Consider the following 17468-nt stretch of genomic DNA (forward strand, 5'->3'; position numbering starts at 1 on the left):
TAATGCATCAATAGTAATTACATTTTATTTACTTTCAAGGGCTGATCCTGTATAATATTTATGAGGTAGCAAAAAATATTGTACTTTTTAGGAAATTAAGTTTTCTAGGAATACGTTATCTAGGTTTCTTGTTTTTTTCTTAATCAATTCACACAATAAATCCATTTGACTTCATGTTTTAACCAAAATGCTGAGAAAAATCATGGCATTTTTATTAGAGGTCAAAATTACAAGAAGATTTTTAAAACCTTTTTTTTTTTACATAAAAATATGAACACATAAAGGGAAAGAAGCTGTATAGCATTTTGAGTTTAAATTAATCCATTTATATGAGAGTTACAGAAGAGCACTGACTGAAAGAGGAGTGAAAGGGGAAACTCAGGACCCTCTTTTGTTATAGGAGGCCATTCTTTATTTTGAAAAATACAACTGTCAAAGATTGATATCTAGACAATGGTCAGACCTGAGAAAAATACACTAAGAGGCTTCTTTCCTTACTGGATAAAGTTATTCTCGACTCTGAACCTTTACTGCTTTGAGCACAGTCAAAGTCTGTGTTTCTTGACACTTTTGAGTCAATACTTTTTCTGAGTAAAGTCCTATAGAAATGGAGATATATTTATAGAAATAGCCACTCAGACATTCCCAGGGAAGACAGCCAGGTTGTTGCCAATATCTGGATTCCTAAGCTGAGCACCCACAGTTTGTTCTTGGCAGGTGGCAGTGACAAACCCTGACAGAGAGGAAACTTTTGGGCATTAATGTGTCCCACAGGCAGTGGCTGGAACGGATGGTGGAGAACAACTTCTCCAAGCATCTCAGCTGCTGAAGCAGGAAAAGAAGCACCAGCAATTCTAATTTGGAGACATTTATGGGACATTGAAAGGCAGGGGAAATTCCTTCAAAGACCAACCTTTGCAGCCCTTTTTTGCAGTGGTTCCCTTTATTTCAAGGTTGTGGCACATATTAGAGCTATGATATTAGATCCAGATTACATACAAAATACTAAAGAGGCTGGAAAGTTAAAATAGACCAAGAAAAAAACAGAAGAAATGATACTGTGCAAACAAATGTGCAGTCATACTTTGTCAGAAATGCATATATGCAAAACTTCAGGTGCAGAAATCTTCCTTTTCAAAGCCATGCTAAAATTGGAAGCTCTCTGGTGATTCAGAGCTTTCACTTTCCCATTTGATGTTTGTGCCACACAGAAGGAGAGCCCAGCCTTTCATTTTTGCCCTTAAGCACCTTATCTCAACCCCAGCTGGGTACAGCAAAACTCAGACCAATAACCATATTTTTCAGTACTCATGAGATCAGATGTCTCTAACCTAACTGTAACTACAATTCTTCCTGACCATAGGTTCTAATAATCAGTATGAAATCTGGAACATAACTAAATAATTTTAATCCTAATAACATTTATAAATCTCTGATATACACCATAGAAACCATTCCAGCAATATATGTTTTACTTCATTTTCTCAGGATTCAAAAACAAATAAAAATATGAGGAAACCAGAAAGTAAAAACAGAAAAAAAAAATAGGATGTTGCTGCAACTGATGTCTGTGGCAACTGGCAGAAATCCCATGCATTTTAATGGGAGTAAGATTTTCAATTTTTAGTACTTGTGCCCTACATATCTTTTGCCTTCAGCTCTTCTCAACAACATTGACTACATGATGTTCTGAAAAATGAACCTCCAAAATGCAGTTTTGGCCTGTTGGAAAGGTTTACTCTTTCTTTTTTTTTTCCTTTTCTTTAACTTATGCTCAAATTTAAAACATGGGCATAAGGATTATATTTTTATTTTACTACATAGGGGGAGTGAACAAGTCTTGATGCTGACAGAACACTTTATGTGATATTTAGCAACAAAGAAGGAAACTCTGTCAGCCTAGAATTCACAGGAGCACCAGTTGGCTAAATTCATGGTACGGTGTGGGAAAATTACCTCAACACTGTCTACTTTTGCTGATTTTTCCTTATGCTGACACTTCTGATGCCCTGAAAGTTGCTGTGCTCACATCCTCTGCTGCTGGTGTCAAAGAACACTCTCAGTCTTCACATGCCAAGATGAGGAAAACCTATTGCAATGCCCAAAAGACTTAACTCCTGTCAAATATATTCATTTAACACAAGCACTCTGGTCTATGGCTCTGAAATCTTAAAGCGATGGCATGAAGCTGGAAGGAGAAAAACAAGCAGTAGCTTTAGAAGAAAATCTTCAATTAATAGGTAGAGGGGCTCCAGTTCATTGTAAAAGAAAAAGACAAAAGTTATTTGCCACAAAAACAAAACTAGATTTTCAGAGTAGCGCTGTACACAAAGGATTGTACACACAATCCTACTGAAAAATAGTAATTTAGAAATAACTGCCTCACATGAAAAACAGCCTACTTGATCATACACTTGATAATACATACAGTCCTTGTGTCCAGCCTTCTCCCTGAAGACTACTTTCATCACTTGGGTCACTTTAAAACATTAGTGTAGATTTAGAATTGTTAAATTTTGTATTAAAAAAAGAAATCAGCTATATAGTGTGCAGTTTTCACTCGATTTTTTCTATTCTTGCCAAGACTGTAGAAGCCCAGTGCATAGAGAAATTCCTTCATCCTGTGCTGCAGCTTCCCTAGGCTAAGCAACAATCCCTCTCTACTCCTTTGTCCTCTCCATTTCATTAAGTTTACACATATAGGTGTAAAACACTTTCAGAGCAGGACCAATAGCAAGCCTGTCACATCAAGCTCCTGACTCCATGAGGTTATGAGAATGTGTTCCTGCACCTGTAGAAATTCCCACTGATGTTTGCATCCTCTCATGGGTCCACAGAACACAACAGAATATCTTGACTTGGAAGGGACCCATAAGGATCATAGAATCCAACCCCCTGCTCCTCACAGGACTACCAAAAACTAACACAGAAGACCATGTAGGCCATTTTTTGGTTTACCACATCCACCAACTGGGTTGGTTTTGGGTTTCATAGCTGCAAGGTCCCTCCCCTACTTCTTTCGTCATCCTGCCACCCAAATTTACTTCATTCCACCCACTGAGGATCCTCCAGAGCAGGCAGGACAAACTTGAATGATATAGGTGTACATTGATCCTGGAGTCTGACCATCAAATTTGTGATTACACACACACATTCAAAACAACACTTTCACCTTTATTATTTTTAATCATTTATTCTTGAGAAGAAACACAGAAAAATTTTCAGTGGTGAGGAGGGACTGAAGGAGCTGTTTGTCTCTCTCACATTCCTTCCCCTTTTGCCTTCTCACGGATTTTCTTAAATTTTATTTTCATAACTTATTCAAGAAAAGAAACAATTTATTTTTCTTTGCAAAGCACCATAAAGTTCAGGTAAAGTAAAAGCTGAGTCTGAATGACCCTTACGTTCACAGGACGATACTTTATAAATAGGATTTTTGTAAAATACCTACATTTTCAGACATCTGCCCATACAAGAGCATACTGGAGATTCTGATTTTTTTTTTTCCACCCACTTCATTCTCATAACAGTGCAATGAAGTAGCTGGTAGCAAAGGAAACTTTCTGGGGATTGCCATTCAAATAAGGACACACTCACAGCTTTTGTGTTTGCTTGGAGATTATCAGCACTTTCTATATAGCCAGGGAAGCAATTTCATAAACAGTGAAATTTTTTTTCTACTGAAAAAAAATTCCAGAACAAACCACACACTTTTGACTAATCCTAATAATCATGATAAACTTGCAGGAGCTTTTGAAGCAAGAACATAAGAAGATGTAAAGAGAAGAGGAGAAGAAGAGAAAATTAATAAAGAGATATTCAAAATGTATTATTGGAAGCAGGTAATTTTGTGAGGTGTCCTCCAAGACTAAAGATTTGAGATTTTATTCAATTGCAAGTGATCTGTAAAGCTGCTTTAAAAAGTCCTATTCTTGCTCACATCAAAATCTAAGGTTTGCCTGACACACTCCCCATTTAGACCATAAGAGGGGCTGAAGACACATAGTGAAAAAAAAAATAATTCTGAAGGGTTATGCTGCTGGCTTTAGCTCATCCTACATTTCACCTGGGAAACACTAAGAGGTGTTACATTTCTTTAAGGTCTAACCCCTGCAAACCAAAAAAGCTCATTTAATTTTAAATGTAGGATATGACCACAATCTTGTTTCAGTAAGGGACTATTGGACTTTAAAACATTCTTTTCTTTAAGTAATCACAGTATTGTGCCTCAGTATGTTTGGTTTCCCCCAGATAGTCTTTACAATCAATACACCAAAGGGAGTCAGTACAGCAAAGGGAATGCAACATTTCCTGACATCACCTATTTATCTAGCACAGAATGGGAAAGATTTTGAAGGCAATGAAAACAACTCAGAGAGCAAGGTCTGGCCACTAGTTCTCCCTGGCTATATGTGTTGATTCCTTAATTCACCAGGAATCTCATCCTGTCTCTGTGTGCAGTGTTGGATTTGAGCTGCTCTTGTGCTATGTTGGGAGTGGTCTTTTTCTCTTCTATTTATTCTGAATACTGAAACATTTTTTAAAATACTAAAAAGAGCATACAAACATGCAACTAAACGCAAAAAATCAAGCATGGCACAGTAGGAGAAGGCTTCTGGGGAGAGAAAGCAAAACTGTGTGACAGATGGAAAAGTCTCAATGGATGAATGGTACTACTACAAATAAGTAGCAGGCAGCCAGAGGGAATCAAATAATGATTATAGAAGAAAAATGAGGGTTAAAAAAATGGGGTAAAAAACTTTGAGCACTGGCAGAAAATTCTAGAGTAGCAATGTACAATATTTGTATAAGGGAGGTTTAATTATATGCTTTCCACAAACAGGGAAATCAGTAAAGACAAAGAAGCTAGACAGCTGACAAGCATGCCAGTGTGGGCAGTATAAAAGCTCAACGTGTCCTTGGAGAGGAAGGAATGTACTCCAGGATTCAGTCTGGCATGCCCCCAAACCTGAACAGATTACTTTCTGACGATCAATACCTGTAACCACCAGAGGCCTGTTGGAGAGTTTAAAAAAAAAAATAGAAAAATCAGCTTCAAAGAGACTTGGTCCCAAGCTAACATTTTATTTTTGCCACTGGGTGCAGAGGTAAGAGCTTTGGACAAGGCTCATTTTTCATCTCTTTATAGGGCTGTGGATTGAATATGAAGTGTCACGGCATGTTCTCAGGGCTTTGCTCCGCCGGTTTCCTGTCCCAGAGAGGAGAACTCTCAGAATGACACTCGTCCCCTTTGACCAAAGATGGTATCAGATCTTTCACAACAGCCTGATTAATGTCTCCTTTAACATCCATGACTCTTATCCACCTATAAAGGAAAAAAATAAAATCCTTATTGTTCTCTTAATTCAAGTCTCTTTTCCTTTGGAGAGAGAGAGAAAAACCAAGAAGGTTCCTCATTTTATTTGAAATTTCACTGATCAACAGTTATATCCAAATACAGCTCAGCTATTTTAGAGAAGTACAGTTGGCTCTTTTTTGCATACTGTAGTACACCTGAATAGAAAATAAATCTTAGATTTTTCTCCATAATATTATTTAATCACAAACACATGCTGAAAAAAAATGCTTTTAGATGCTACCATGAGTAGGACACAATAATTCATATATATTTCTGGAGCCACAGAGAGTTCTGTATAGTTTGATGTCTCAAATTACAATTCCACCTTTCCCTCTCTTGCATTAAGCTTAATTTTCTTTTGTCTTTCTACTATTCATTTTTCAAATACTGCAAGACAGTACATATTTTCCAGAAAGCACTGATGTGATTTTTTTTATGTCCATCTACCTTTGTTGCTGAAAATGACCAATCTGAATAAAGCAAAACAGAGAAGAACAGAAAATCTAAGCAGCTTTTTAGGGAAACAGCCAAAAAAAGAGAGAAAGAGAGAAAGAGAGAAAGAGAGAAAGAGAGAAAGAGAGAAAGAGAGAAAGAGAGAAAGAAGGAAGGAAGGAAGGAAGGAAGGAAGGAAGGAAGGAAGGAAGGAAGGAAGGAAGGAAGGAAGGAAGGAAGGAAGGAAGGAAGGGAAAGAAAGAGAGAGAGAGAGAGAGAGAGAGAGAGAAAGAAAGAAAGAAAGAAAGAAAGAAAGAAAGAAAGAAAGAAAGAAAGAAAGAAAGAAAGAAAGAAAGAAAGAAAGAAAGAAAGAATTGGATTATTAATAGCAAACAGTATCAAGGATGATGGATGAAAAGAACAACAATATCCTTTAATCATAAAGCACTAACATTCCAGCAGTGCTGGTAAGTGAGTGGAGCAGTGAAACCATTTGAGACTTAAACAGATGGATTAGGAAAGGTTCCACTGTGGGTTCCTGGACAGATTTCAAAACAGCAGCCTGATTAACTAATGCACAAAAAGCAAGTGATTCTTCCAATCAATAAGCTTTTATGTAAGCATATTTGAGTTATAATATGTAAACACAGCAGACAAGTGGGGAATCAGGAATTCCTCATGCTGGGCTAGCAAAGCACTAAGTTTTTCTTAAATCTGGAGATCTCTTTTTTCCCAGAAAATCTCAAAGGGATTTCATAGTTAATGTTGTCGCCACATGCTATTCAATATATTAAAAAGTCCTGATGGTTTTGTGAAAATGATGGTGAGTTCCAAGTCCAAAAGATGCTTTTTTTTTTTTTAACAAATATTTTTTAAAATACTCTTTCAGGAAGAATTTAACCAGATTTTCATTGAATGAAGGAAACTACACATAAAATTAATCACTGGCTACCTTTCCTAGCCAGCTCCCTTTCCACCAATTATTAGAGAGGGAGTACAATCAAAAGTCCAGGTGATTTGGGCTGATGCCCTTCAGCATGATAACATTTATCCTAGGTAAGAAAGGGAAATGGATAATGGTGATGGTTTTATATGGATAGTTTTACACATTTTTTTTCAAAATATATTTTAAAGAAGGCTACAGTTTTTAAGGAATTACTGGCAATGAATACCGTCTCTTTGTTTGAAGTGCCCAGTTGGAGATAGAAGTATGATATTTCATAAAGGTTTCTAAAAGTGACTGAAAATAGATATTTATATAAAATAGTATTTTAAGTCAGAACCAAGAGAACACTGTGGAAGTATACTCTGATTATGAATCTCTGCTTAGCATAGCTAATCCATGAACCCCAATGAAATTTCAGAAAAAAACCCACCCCTAATATTTGACCAAGCGATAAAGAGCATTTCAGTTTTTCAAGACACTTCAGAATCAAATATCTCATTTAGTTATAAATATGTTCTGCATTTTGCCAGCATACAAAGTAGTAATTACATGTGTAATATTTGTCACTGGTTGCTTGCCTGCTAGAAACCAGGTTGTAATTGCACATTTTGATGTCTCAAGGACTTTGCTCTGGCCTGAAGCGTTGAACTGCTGTAGTGCTAGGACTTTGCCTCTTTCCATCAAGGAGTTTGGACTCTGTGACATATGGGGTTGCTGGCTTTCCTGGCTCCCCTGCAAATTTCCAGCCAGGATCTCTGCTTAGTACATGTGTAGGTCTGAATGTATGTATATATTTGCCTTGAGTTTTACAATGCAAATGTTCTTCATAAATTGAAAAAGGACATTGGGGGTAAAATGCCTACAACCCCAAAACAATAAGTTTATTAGTCTGCACTGCAAGAATAGTATCTTTCAGTCCCCAGGGTATGACCCTCACAGGACTAAGTGTCATTCATTGTCAGAGGGACTAAACAGTTGACAGAAGCATGTAGTAAACCTGTAGTATTCCACAGAGTCCTCTGAAGACAGCAGAGAGAGATCCTTCCAGTTTTCTGAAAGGAGTCTCCCCCTTTCTCTGACTAAAACCCTCTTTTTCCTTCTCAGTCTACATACCAGTTGTAACTGCAAAGTCTTTTTTGTTTTCCTTTTCACTAGTCTGAATTGCAGACTGAAGGTGGAAGAGGAGGAAGAGCACTACAAGAAGTCCTGCTCTTGCCTTTCCTCTGGGCCAGTTTGTCTCTAACTCAATCCCCACCACCAGCACATGCTGCATGTAGTGTTTGGAGCAATAGCAGTATAAATTCTCTCTGCTTTTTTCTAGTTATTCAAATTCTGTGACATTTTGTGATGATCTGAGGGCATGTTTACAAGCAGTAAAAATATACTGATGTCATGAATAGACTAGAACCCAGATGCTATAATTCAACTTCGGCTGCCAATTACTGCTATTTTGAATACAAACAAATCTGAAAGTAAAAACATCAAATTAAGGATATTAAATATGTTAAGCAGATTTTGAAGTATTACCCTATTTCTACTTTAAGGGGCACTACAAATTTCAACAAAGGAACAGAGTTCTTTCCCACAATTAAAACAGTAAATAGTATTATATTCTGTGTAGCTCTTAGGAGTTCGGTCCCCTGCTGCTATCTGTGGGATGCTTCACACTGCCACAGTAGGGCAGTTCAACATTTCAGCCTCTTACTGTAAAAATTAACCTGTTTTTTCTAATACATTTTGAACTCTGCTCACAGAAGCCCACATTGCATGAAATTCACAGGCCCCCACAGAGATAAAATAATTCTCCTTTTCGGTGCACCACTGAGGAATACTAAAAATAGTTGAACATACTAGGAAAAAAGAATTCTCCTATGGGGACTGCAGTGTCTTTGCCTCACTAGAAAGAAAAAAAATAGATAAGCATATATGTGTACAATTACATCCAATTTCTGTATACTGCACTAAGCAGTTAGGCTACATTCTGGAGATCCTTGAACCTCACACCTATCTAATTATTATACTTGTTCTGTATTCAAAATGTATTAGAACACTGCATTAATCTCAATTGCTGAATAACTAATAGTTGTTGCTTCCATTTACTGTGGAAACATATTAAATACACACATATGTAAGAATATTTTGTTTAATATATAGATATATGTGCACATATCTAAATTCAGATGCACTTACATGCTGATGTGTGTGTACAATTGTTTGCTGTGAAAAAAAATTCCCCATTGCCATCTATACCTTGTTGTCTGACTTCTGAAGATTATTTATTTGGGTAGAGTCTTGCATCACTGGCATAATGCTTACATGGAGAGGTTGGATTGACTTGAACCTGAGTCACCAGGAGGACAAAGGTTTTTCATTAAAACCTTGCTGATTAGCCCCAAAAGTGACACTGGTGACCTTGGAGACAGCACTAGTTTTCTTCACTGGAAGCATTGACGATATGAAGCTGTTAAAGTCCTGATGTGCATATATGCACAGATCTCAACATTTTGTCCTGCTCCACTCTCTTCTGAGTTATTTTTTGGAATATTTTTAAGGAAGATATAGCAGCAGTAAGGCCAGTTATAGTACATTTCATCTTTCATCTTGAAATGTACCTATATACTACAATATATGTGAGAGGCATTGAATCACAATTTTATAAACAGCACAACAAATTTATCAGAAGTTGAATAAAAGATGTGTTTGTTCATTACTGGTGGTGGTGAATTTCTTTTTGGATGCTATGTGCTTTAACAGGCCTTTATTCTTGCCTTTATGCCTCTCTCAGTGGAAACAGTTTTATTAGATGTTGTGGCAGCCTTCAGATTATATTCACACAAACAAGATATTACTTGGTGCCTAAACATTTGTGTGGGTACTGAGCAATCATCATTAAAGCAGTCACCATTAAGCATTCAGAAATGGCTAACACTCCAAAGCACTTAGGTAGATACAGGTTTTTCATTGTCTAAAAAATAAGAGAGGTTTTAAAACTGGTTTTCATCTATCTACAGATTTTTTTTCCTATTTAGTGAAGGCATTCTGCTTATACATAAAATACCACCAGCTCATCCTTTAAAAAAAAGGGGATTTTTAAGAATGGAAATGTTGAACTGTCCTTTAATCATTGATATTAAATATTAACCTGAATTAAGAATAAATGTAAATGACAACCCATGTTAGGTATTAAATCTATATGTAGCATACTTTTTAACATTCACTATATATGAGAGTAATCATGTTTTTATTCATGCAAATGTTCTTGTAGGAAGCACCCGTAGTGATCACTATGCTGTAATGAGATATGTAGGTCATATCATGGAGAATGACTGTAAAGTTTAGCCACTTGATGCATTTGCAGGTGTGAAACATCTCAAAGGCTCCATTCTGATTAAATGAATTTCAAATTCTGTGATAAGTATTAACATGCCCTGTGCAGGACTGGGTGCTGAACATGCAAAGATATTTATAAATTCCTCTTGATGCTCTTAATATTAGGGTAATCAGTTTGCTCTTTCCTTTCCATTTGTAATATTTATTTCATGTAGCACAAGAGATTGCCGTTTCAAGCTATCTGTGTTTCCTTGGCTTAAGGAAAAACCACCCTTAGGTTTTTTTAGTACATCTGTCCCCTAGTCAGTGACTTCACAGTTATCTCTAAATCATCAGGCCCAAGACAACACAAGGCCAAGGACAGAATTTTGCTTTGCTTATTCTTTGTCTAAGGTTCTGGGGTTTTTTGGGGTTTTTTTGTTTGTTTTTTTTTTAATTTTTCCACCAAAGTCAGCTTTAATTTAGAGGACAGGTTTCCATATCGTGTCTAAGATTTGCCTGCCTCTGTCACCAACAGTCCAGTGGACAGCAGAGGGACATGCTACTCATGGTCTCTGCCTTCCATCCTCCAGGGCTCACCAGCCCTTCATCTCTCTTCAGACCTACCACTTGGACCCACAGCAACTCTCAAGCTATGGCATTTGTTGCAAGATATCTTCACTCTCTCTCAGTGCTCCACTTTTCTCTATGTTAATCTGACTCCTATAAAGAGTCTAGAGTTACTCAAGTCTGAATGACATTCCTAATCCACCAGTAGTTAGAGCTGAGCCATGGCTCAAGGCTTTCCTTATCCCTTAGTCCAGAAATGAAGCTTGGAATCTCTCTCAGAAGAGCCCAGGCTTTATCTGGGCCATCAAGTCAGCCACAAAACCATGCAAGTTAATTGGAAGCATTAAACTGAGAAGGATTCTTAATCAAGCCATGACCGCTATTAGCAACCAAGTACTAGGGTAAAGGTGGATAATAATTTTTTACTATACATAATGATTGTCTTAAATTTGCACATTAGGCAAATCCTCAAACAGTGCACGGGGTCACCAGAAATCATGCTCTGAGGTTCAGCAGTTGCACAAACACACAGAGAGCTTACGTGAACCAAAGAAAGGAAACCTGTCCAAGATCCTAAAAGCTCCCAAACCGACACGCAGCTTTAATGTGAGCAACTGTAAGATGATTTATTTTTTTTCAGATCAAAAACACAAAGTTCTGGATGTAATTCTGTTAAGCAGTTTTACATCTTGCCACTAGGACTTTTTTTCCTCTGTGCTAAGCTTTAATATCCTTTCAAATGCATTAATGTGTCCCTGGAACAGACGCTTAGAGACTCCCGCACGCTTTGAATATTTCCACTTTAAAGAGGGCTTTCAATACTTACTGAGACTCTGTATACCACCTCACTGGCACCAGAGCTTGTAAAACACTGAGGGAAACAGCTCCTTGCCCAAAACATGTCCTACAAGAAAAATCTTGCTTTGGGTCATCCCACAGTTAGGGAAAAAGAAAAGGTGGGACGATGTAAACCATCTCTTGGAGATTTAAGCAAATATTTGTTTCCCTTTCAGTCAACTCTCATCTCAGAGGCTTGCCTTTGAATTTCAGGTGTAAGTAGTTCCTGTATGCCAAAGAGATGCCAGGGCAAATCAGTAAACTCCAACCAGCTTCTTTCAAAAAGCTCTGTGTTCACTTGCCTTCCTTTTGTCTTTAAATGCTATAATGCAGCTGAATATAATGGTGGGAGTTCATGCATTAGAAGGATAAATTTCAGAAAAATGAGGTATGATTTTAAGCTGAAGGCTCAACATGCAATGTCCAAATGTCAAGCCTGAGAAAAAGCCTAGATCCTAACAAGTCTAGCATACTTCTATTTTTATTTCAAAGAATTTCCACACGAAACATCTAAATAAGAGAGCATGATACCACCCTATAACAATTCATAGTAGTCAGGTAGGGCTGAAAAAAATTCACTGTAATACGACTTTGCAAAAAAACCTACTTTTTTTTTAAAAATGTGATTCTCTGGAGATCTCTGAATGCTTAGTTGAGTAATTTTGGTTAGCTACCCCAATGCTTCTCAATTGGGTTTTATCTTGCAAAGACACACTGGAAGGAAGTCTGCAAAACTAGTCCTGGATGCAGCAGCAAATATCTTCTCGTGCTCTGATCGTATTGCTGCACTAGCATGCAACTACAGAATTATGCCACTTTCTGCATGGATCTCAAGAGCACTTTCAAAATGAGTTCTTTCTTTCCTATCAGCACTGGAGCTGCTTGGTAAATGCCTTTTACAGATCTATTGACATTCATGCTTTTAAAATAATAACTTTATGGACACTCCAGATAATGAAACAGAGTTCATGAGAAAATGTAACTGACCATCAACTGACTTGTGGGTCTGAGGAAGGCTTTACACAGAAGCTGGCAAAATGATAATGTGGTGCACAGGAAGAATGTGAGGATTGGTTTGCTCTGCAAACCTGATGAAACTCAATGGGGAATTTTGCAGCTTGATGAAAACAAAAATAAAAGCTACTAAAAACAAACCAAATGATAGTAGTAAAAATAAACAACAAAACCACCACAGCATGCAGTCTAAAGTGCAATATGAGGCATATCATCCCTTTAAGTTAAATAAACCCCACACCCCCGAGAAAGAGGAAGAAAATGTGCATGCACAGACTCTGAGTTGTGAAATCTGGTTTTGCTAAGGGATAGGAAGCAAGGAAGGAAGAGCAGAGCTGGAAGTTTGTAGTATGTATTGCCAATAAGTCAATGTATTAAGGAAATGTAGCTATAAACTTCCTAAAGAGAAAAACATATTTTTTCTGTAAGTTACATTATGCTCCATGTTTTCTGGTGACATCTATTTTAAAGTACACTGTACTCTAAAGGCGAGATTTTAGAATGGTCTAAATTAGTCTATGGTGATTACCCACATTGTGCAACTTACTACTGTTTTATTAATGCAAGATTAAAGATAATACTTTACTGGAAGAGATAACAGCAGAATTAACCTCTATTTACCTCGACATAATAAAGATTTAATAAAACATGGGAAAATGTCAATGAACAGCATAATTATTCTAACATGAAATTTAAATGTAACTTAATTCTGTATTCTGCATATTTAATGCTTTAAGATTAGTCATCATTGTTCTTTTCTCCCCCTTACAATGCATACTTAAAAATATTTCAAGCAGATTCAGACAACTTGCTTATTAAAAGTATACTAATTTATTTTCAATTTCAGAAATATTAAAATTAAAACCCTATTTTTTTTGAAAGATATTCACCAAACGCCTGCAACCAATATATATCTCTATATCTCGCCCTTGTCCAAATTTTTTACTACTGAATCAAAGAAGATCCTTGCAGTTTTATTATATGAGACAGGCATCAAAGGGGCAGAACACATAGGATTGAAAAATAACACAGCTGCACTTTGCAATGGAGTGTTCTGTATCTGGCCATGTTTTGTTGTTCATGTAATACTTTTCAATAAACAAAGATGTCAATCAACTTTCTTTGCAGCACATCACATTTCAGATTTAAACCACTTCAGACACAGAGCTGCCCCAAGCTCACGCGTTTAACAGATAAAAATTCAGCTTTCTGTCAAGGCAGAATACAGTATTGATTGTAGACTGTATTTAGGCTGGTGTCTGTTGGAGCTATATTACTTTCAAACTCATACAAAGTCCACTATAGAGACATGACACAAAAAGTGTTTCTTTTCTAGTATAATTTTTTTTAACTTTCTACATTGATTAGTGGCAAATTCTAAATAAATGACAAAAAAAAAAAAAAGGCAGCCAGGGTTAGAGCCTATCCAGAAATCAGTGATGGGGGAAGTTACAAAAACACGATAGTAATCATGAAAACTTTGATCACTTGATTTGATTCTAGTGCTTTGTCAATTAGCATAATTATTCAAACATGCTTCATTAAAAATCACGACTGTACAAGTCCTTCAGTTTAATGATCCAAGAACATACAGAATGAGCTAAGCTTTAAATAAATACATCAACTTTGTACTAGATGGCCATGTCAGAGACTGACAGGTTATTTGTTTAAAATAAAATACTGAATGCACTCTTGTTCCTTGCACAGTGTGGGAGACTGATGACTTGCTAAAAGGTGCAGCACGATAGCTAGTATATTTTACTGTTTATCCTCACATCCACCTGTACTTCTCCTGGGATCCCATAAGGTTAGATATCATGTCACTTCTAAGCTACTGGGAGATTGGCATAAAATCCCAGTAAATCTCCAACTAATTACATTTGAACTGTAGGTGTCACAGTTCATTTTGACCTTTAAAGTTTGGCAGAAGTTTGACAGTCCTTAAAGAGGCCCCACACTCTGCAATACTCGTTCTATCAGAATTCAAAAGAATGAATAGGCTGCAAAATTATATATGCATAAAAAAGTAAACAAAATACCCTGTTTATTAATATAAAATGTCCCAGAAAAATCCAAGAAATACACTTAGCCATGGCAACCAAAATCCTTGAGAATGTGCTGACATTCTCCTAAAACTGTAGCTGACAAAACACTAGTTAGCATCATTGGAGGGTTAAGAGAAACCTAACAAATTTGACAGAGGAAAGGGAAAACAAAATCCAAGTTGTCACACTCTGCTTAATGCCATATATATATATATCTCCTGAGACATAGTAGGGCAGCTCTACAGAGTGGCTGTGAGTCAGGTTCCTGTTAGATTGTTGTTCTTAATCTCTCTGTTTAGTTTGGGACATTGCTTTTCTAAGTATTGGGTAATTGAGTACCAACATTTTATTCACCCACAACAATTATCTCTGCAGGGAAGCATTATTTCACAGCCCCATTTCTACCAAAAACAAATAAACCAACCCTCCCCCACCAAAAAAAAAAACCCAAAAAAACGCCAAACAACAACAACAAAAAAACTCACAACTGGTTGCCCAGAAAAATAGGGCATAAAATCTCTCCCTGCTGGCTTTCCAGCCATGATTGCAAATGCCCTGTCCAGACTGTGAACATCCCAGCTGTCATCCAGGGACTTTTAAAAACTAAAACAAAGCCATGTGTCAGCAATACTAATAGCTGGCAGAGAAACTTTCATGGAACCCTGGAACTATAGAATGGTTTGGGTTGCAAAGGTACCTTGAAGTTCATCAACTTCCAACTCTCCTCCTGTGGGCAGGGACATCTTCAATGAGACCAGGTTGTTCAGAGCCCCATCCAATCTGGCCTTTTTATTTTAAAAATTCAAACAGAAATTTGCAAGTAAGGAAATTAAGAATATTAACACTTTTTACATTTAAAAAGTTGGCATTATGGGTCCATAAACAATGATTTAAATGAAAATGCTAAAATACTTTTGACAGAAAAGGGATTGACTTCTAAGAAGGTAAATTACTTCTTTTAACTGCCTGCAAATCATTATGTTTCTGCAAATTTTACATAGATTTTTTTTCACACAATTGTGAATTAAACATGTCTTAAGCCAGATTGGAATCTCAGAGACAGATTATTAAGATCATGTGTTTCATACTGTCTACATGTTGTTAGCTATTATTTGCAGAGAGGCAGTTTTTTTAAAACCCTTGCACTAATTGTTTTCTTTCAACATCCATGATTTTGTAGTTTAGTGGAAAAAAAATACAGGAGGTTATTGCAAACTCACAAATTGTGTGGGAGACAGGAGTTTACAAATAATCATACACATTCTAGTACTGTTTTTGTGCTCCTTAGGGAAGAGAAAACTTCATGTTTATCAAGTCACTAATAAAAAGAATGGGAGTATAAAAATTGAATTTACTTTGTTTTATGAAAGAGAGAGTAAAAACACTTAAGAGTTGCAAATAAGGGACATTAATTTAAAAAAAAAAGGTCAAAAATAAGCAAGAACATCTCTAAACTTATTTATCTGTTGAGGGTTATTCTAATTATTTTACAATTCCAGTGACCCTGTGGGGTTGGCCAAAGGAATTTACTGCACAAGACAGGACTGGCATTCTCTGGAGAGATCCTCATGCTATGTACACTCTCCTCTTTTTAAAGCAGGCTACCCAAGCACTGTCCCTCCCACTGGAATGTGCAAAATAATAAGAAATGAAAATGTTGATTACATTTCTTTCCTCTTCCATGTTGTAATTTCCAATGCCTTCTTTTCCTGGCCTCAAGAATGATCAAGCACTAAAACATTACATGGTAATGCAGAGGATTAGAGCATTTCCCACCACCCCGCCCCAACCCAATTAACCTCTTTTAATTAATATTTCTACTGTGTTGCTTAATTTGCACTTCTTATGCTGGCTTTTCTTGGCTACTTTTTCTCACATTTTGAAGACACACAGGTAAAATTTGTCAGTAACAATCTTTGAAAAACAATACTTTTGTAATAATAATTTTTAGATTATGATGGTTACTTTGCCATGGATTTAGTGTAAAGACACACATGACATAATGGAGAAATTCACAATGAAGAGCTTAAATTCAGTGGCATGCATCCACACAGTCCATTTATTTAGGGAGATCCTATTGGGAACACTATCACAGGACTACAAAAGAAAAAGAATGCCACTATAAAATTTAAAAGTCCTTCTATCATAGCAATATGAGAGGTTTTTCAGTTTTAGTCTTTGGGCAAGATTTTCTTATCATAAAGCAATAATATTTTTTTTCTGGTGACCACAGAGACAACATTTTTGTTCATTCAGGAACCCTAGACCAAATGATAGCTAAGAGACTATTTTAAATTTATGTAGCCTCAATTTTCAGCCTACAGCTCATTCAAGCTCAACATTTCATTAATGAAATGCTGTCAATATTTCCCTGATATTGCCACAGGTTGACATATGGCATTATTCCAGTGTAAGATTTTCACACATTAGTGACTGGAAAATCAAGAATATTCCCCAAGACACCTGAGATATGATTAATTCTCTAATAGTCTTTCTGTATCAGTTTGAGAGGAAGAGAGGGTTCTTGTACAGGGGAGGAAAGAAAGTGGCAACACTAGAAAGAAGACAGCCTTGGCTTCTTGCCTGGAGCACTGACTTGGCCAGCTGCCTCACATGACAACCTTTGCCATCCTGAAGTCCATATAACATGCCAGCAGCAAGGCAACAGCTTGTAATGTACCTTCAGCAGAAATAATGGCAACATTATTCCATGAGACTATCGTGAGAAAGAGGAGTTAGTGCTGAGGGTAAAATAAAGGTGAACCTGTTCTACCTGTTGGGTTAGGTATGGGAGTCTGTCACCATCTCTGAAGGTTAAAGTAAATTCAGGGGAAAAAAACTAGTGTTGGAGATTTGATAGAGGAAGCAGATGCTCAGGCATGTCCTTCACTAAGCTGGGTATTAAGGCCAACTTTCACATGTATGAAATTAAGAAAGCTGGACAGATTTGGCATCT

The 17468-nt window shown here is 36.7% G+C and overlaps 1 protein-coding gene across 10 annotated transcripts in view; it reads right to left on the reverse strand.

Moving 5' to 3' along the window:
* Positions 1-2524: 2524 nt before the first annotated feature.
* Positions 2525-17468, reverse strand: part of LOC146439993 (uncharacterized) — a 197050-nt gene continuing 182106 nt past the window's right edge. For all 10 annotated transcript variants that reach the window (XR_014851002.1, XR_014850999.1, XR_014850996.1 and 7 more), the window contains one exon: positions 2525-5326. Coding sequence is in view for 1 of the 10 variants with exons in the window: in XM_085056296.1 (XP_084912422.1) it covers positions 5319-5326 (8 nt within the window). In the remaining 9 variants the exon portion in view is untranslated. The remainder of the gene's footprint in view (positions 5327-17468) is intronic.

This window comes from Lichenostomus cassidix, chromosome 3 (genome assembly GCF_008360975.1).
Source record: "Lichenostomus cassidix isolate B80296 chromosome 3, HeHo_3.0, whole genome shotgun sequence".
Lineage (NCBI taxonomy): Eukaryota > Metazoa > Chordata > Aves > Passeriformes > Meliphagidae > Lichenostomus > Lichenostomus cassidix.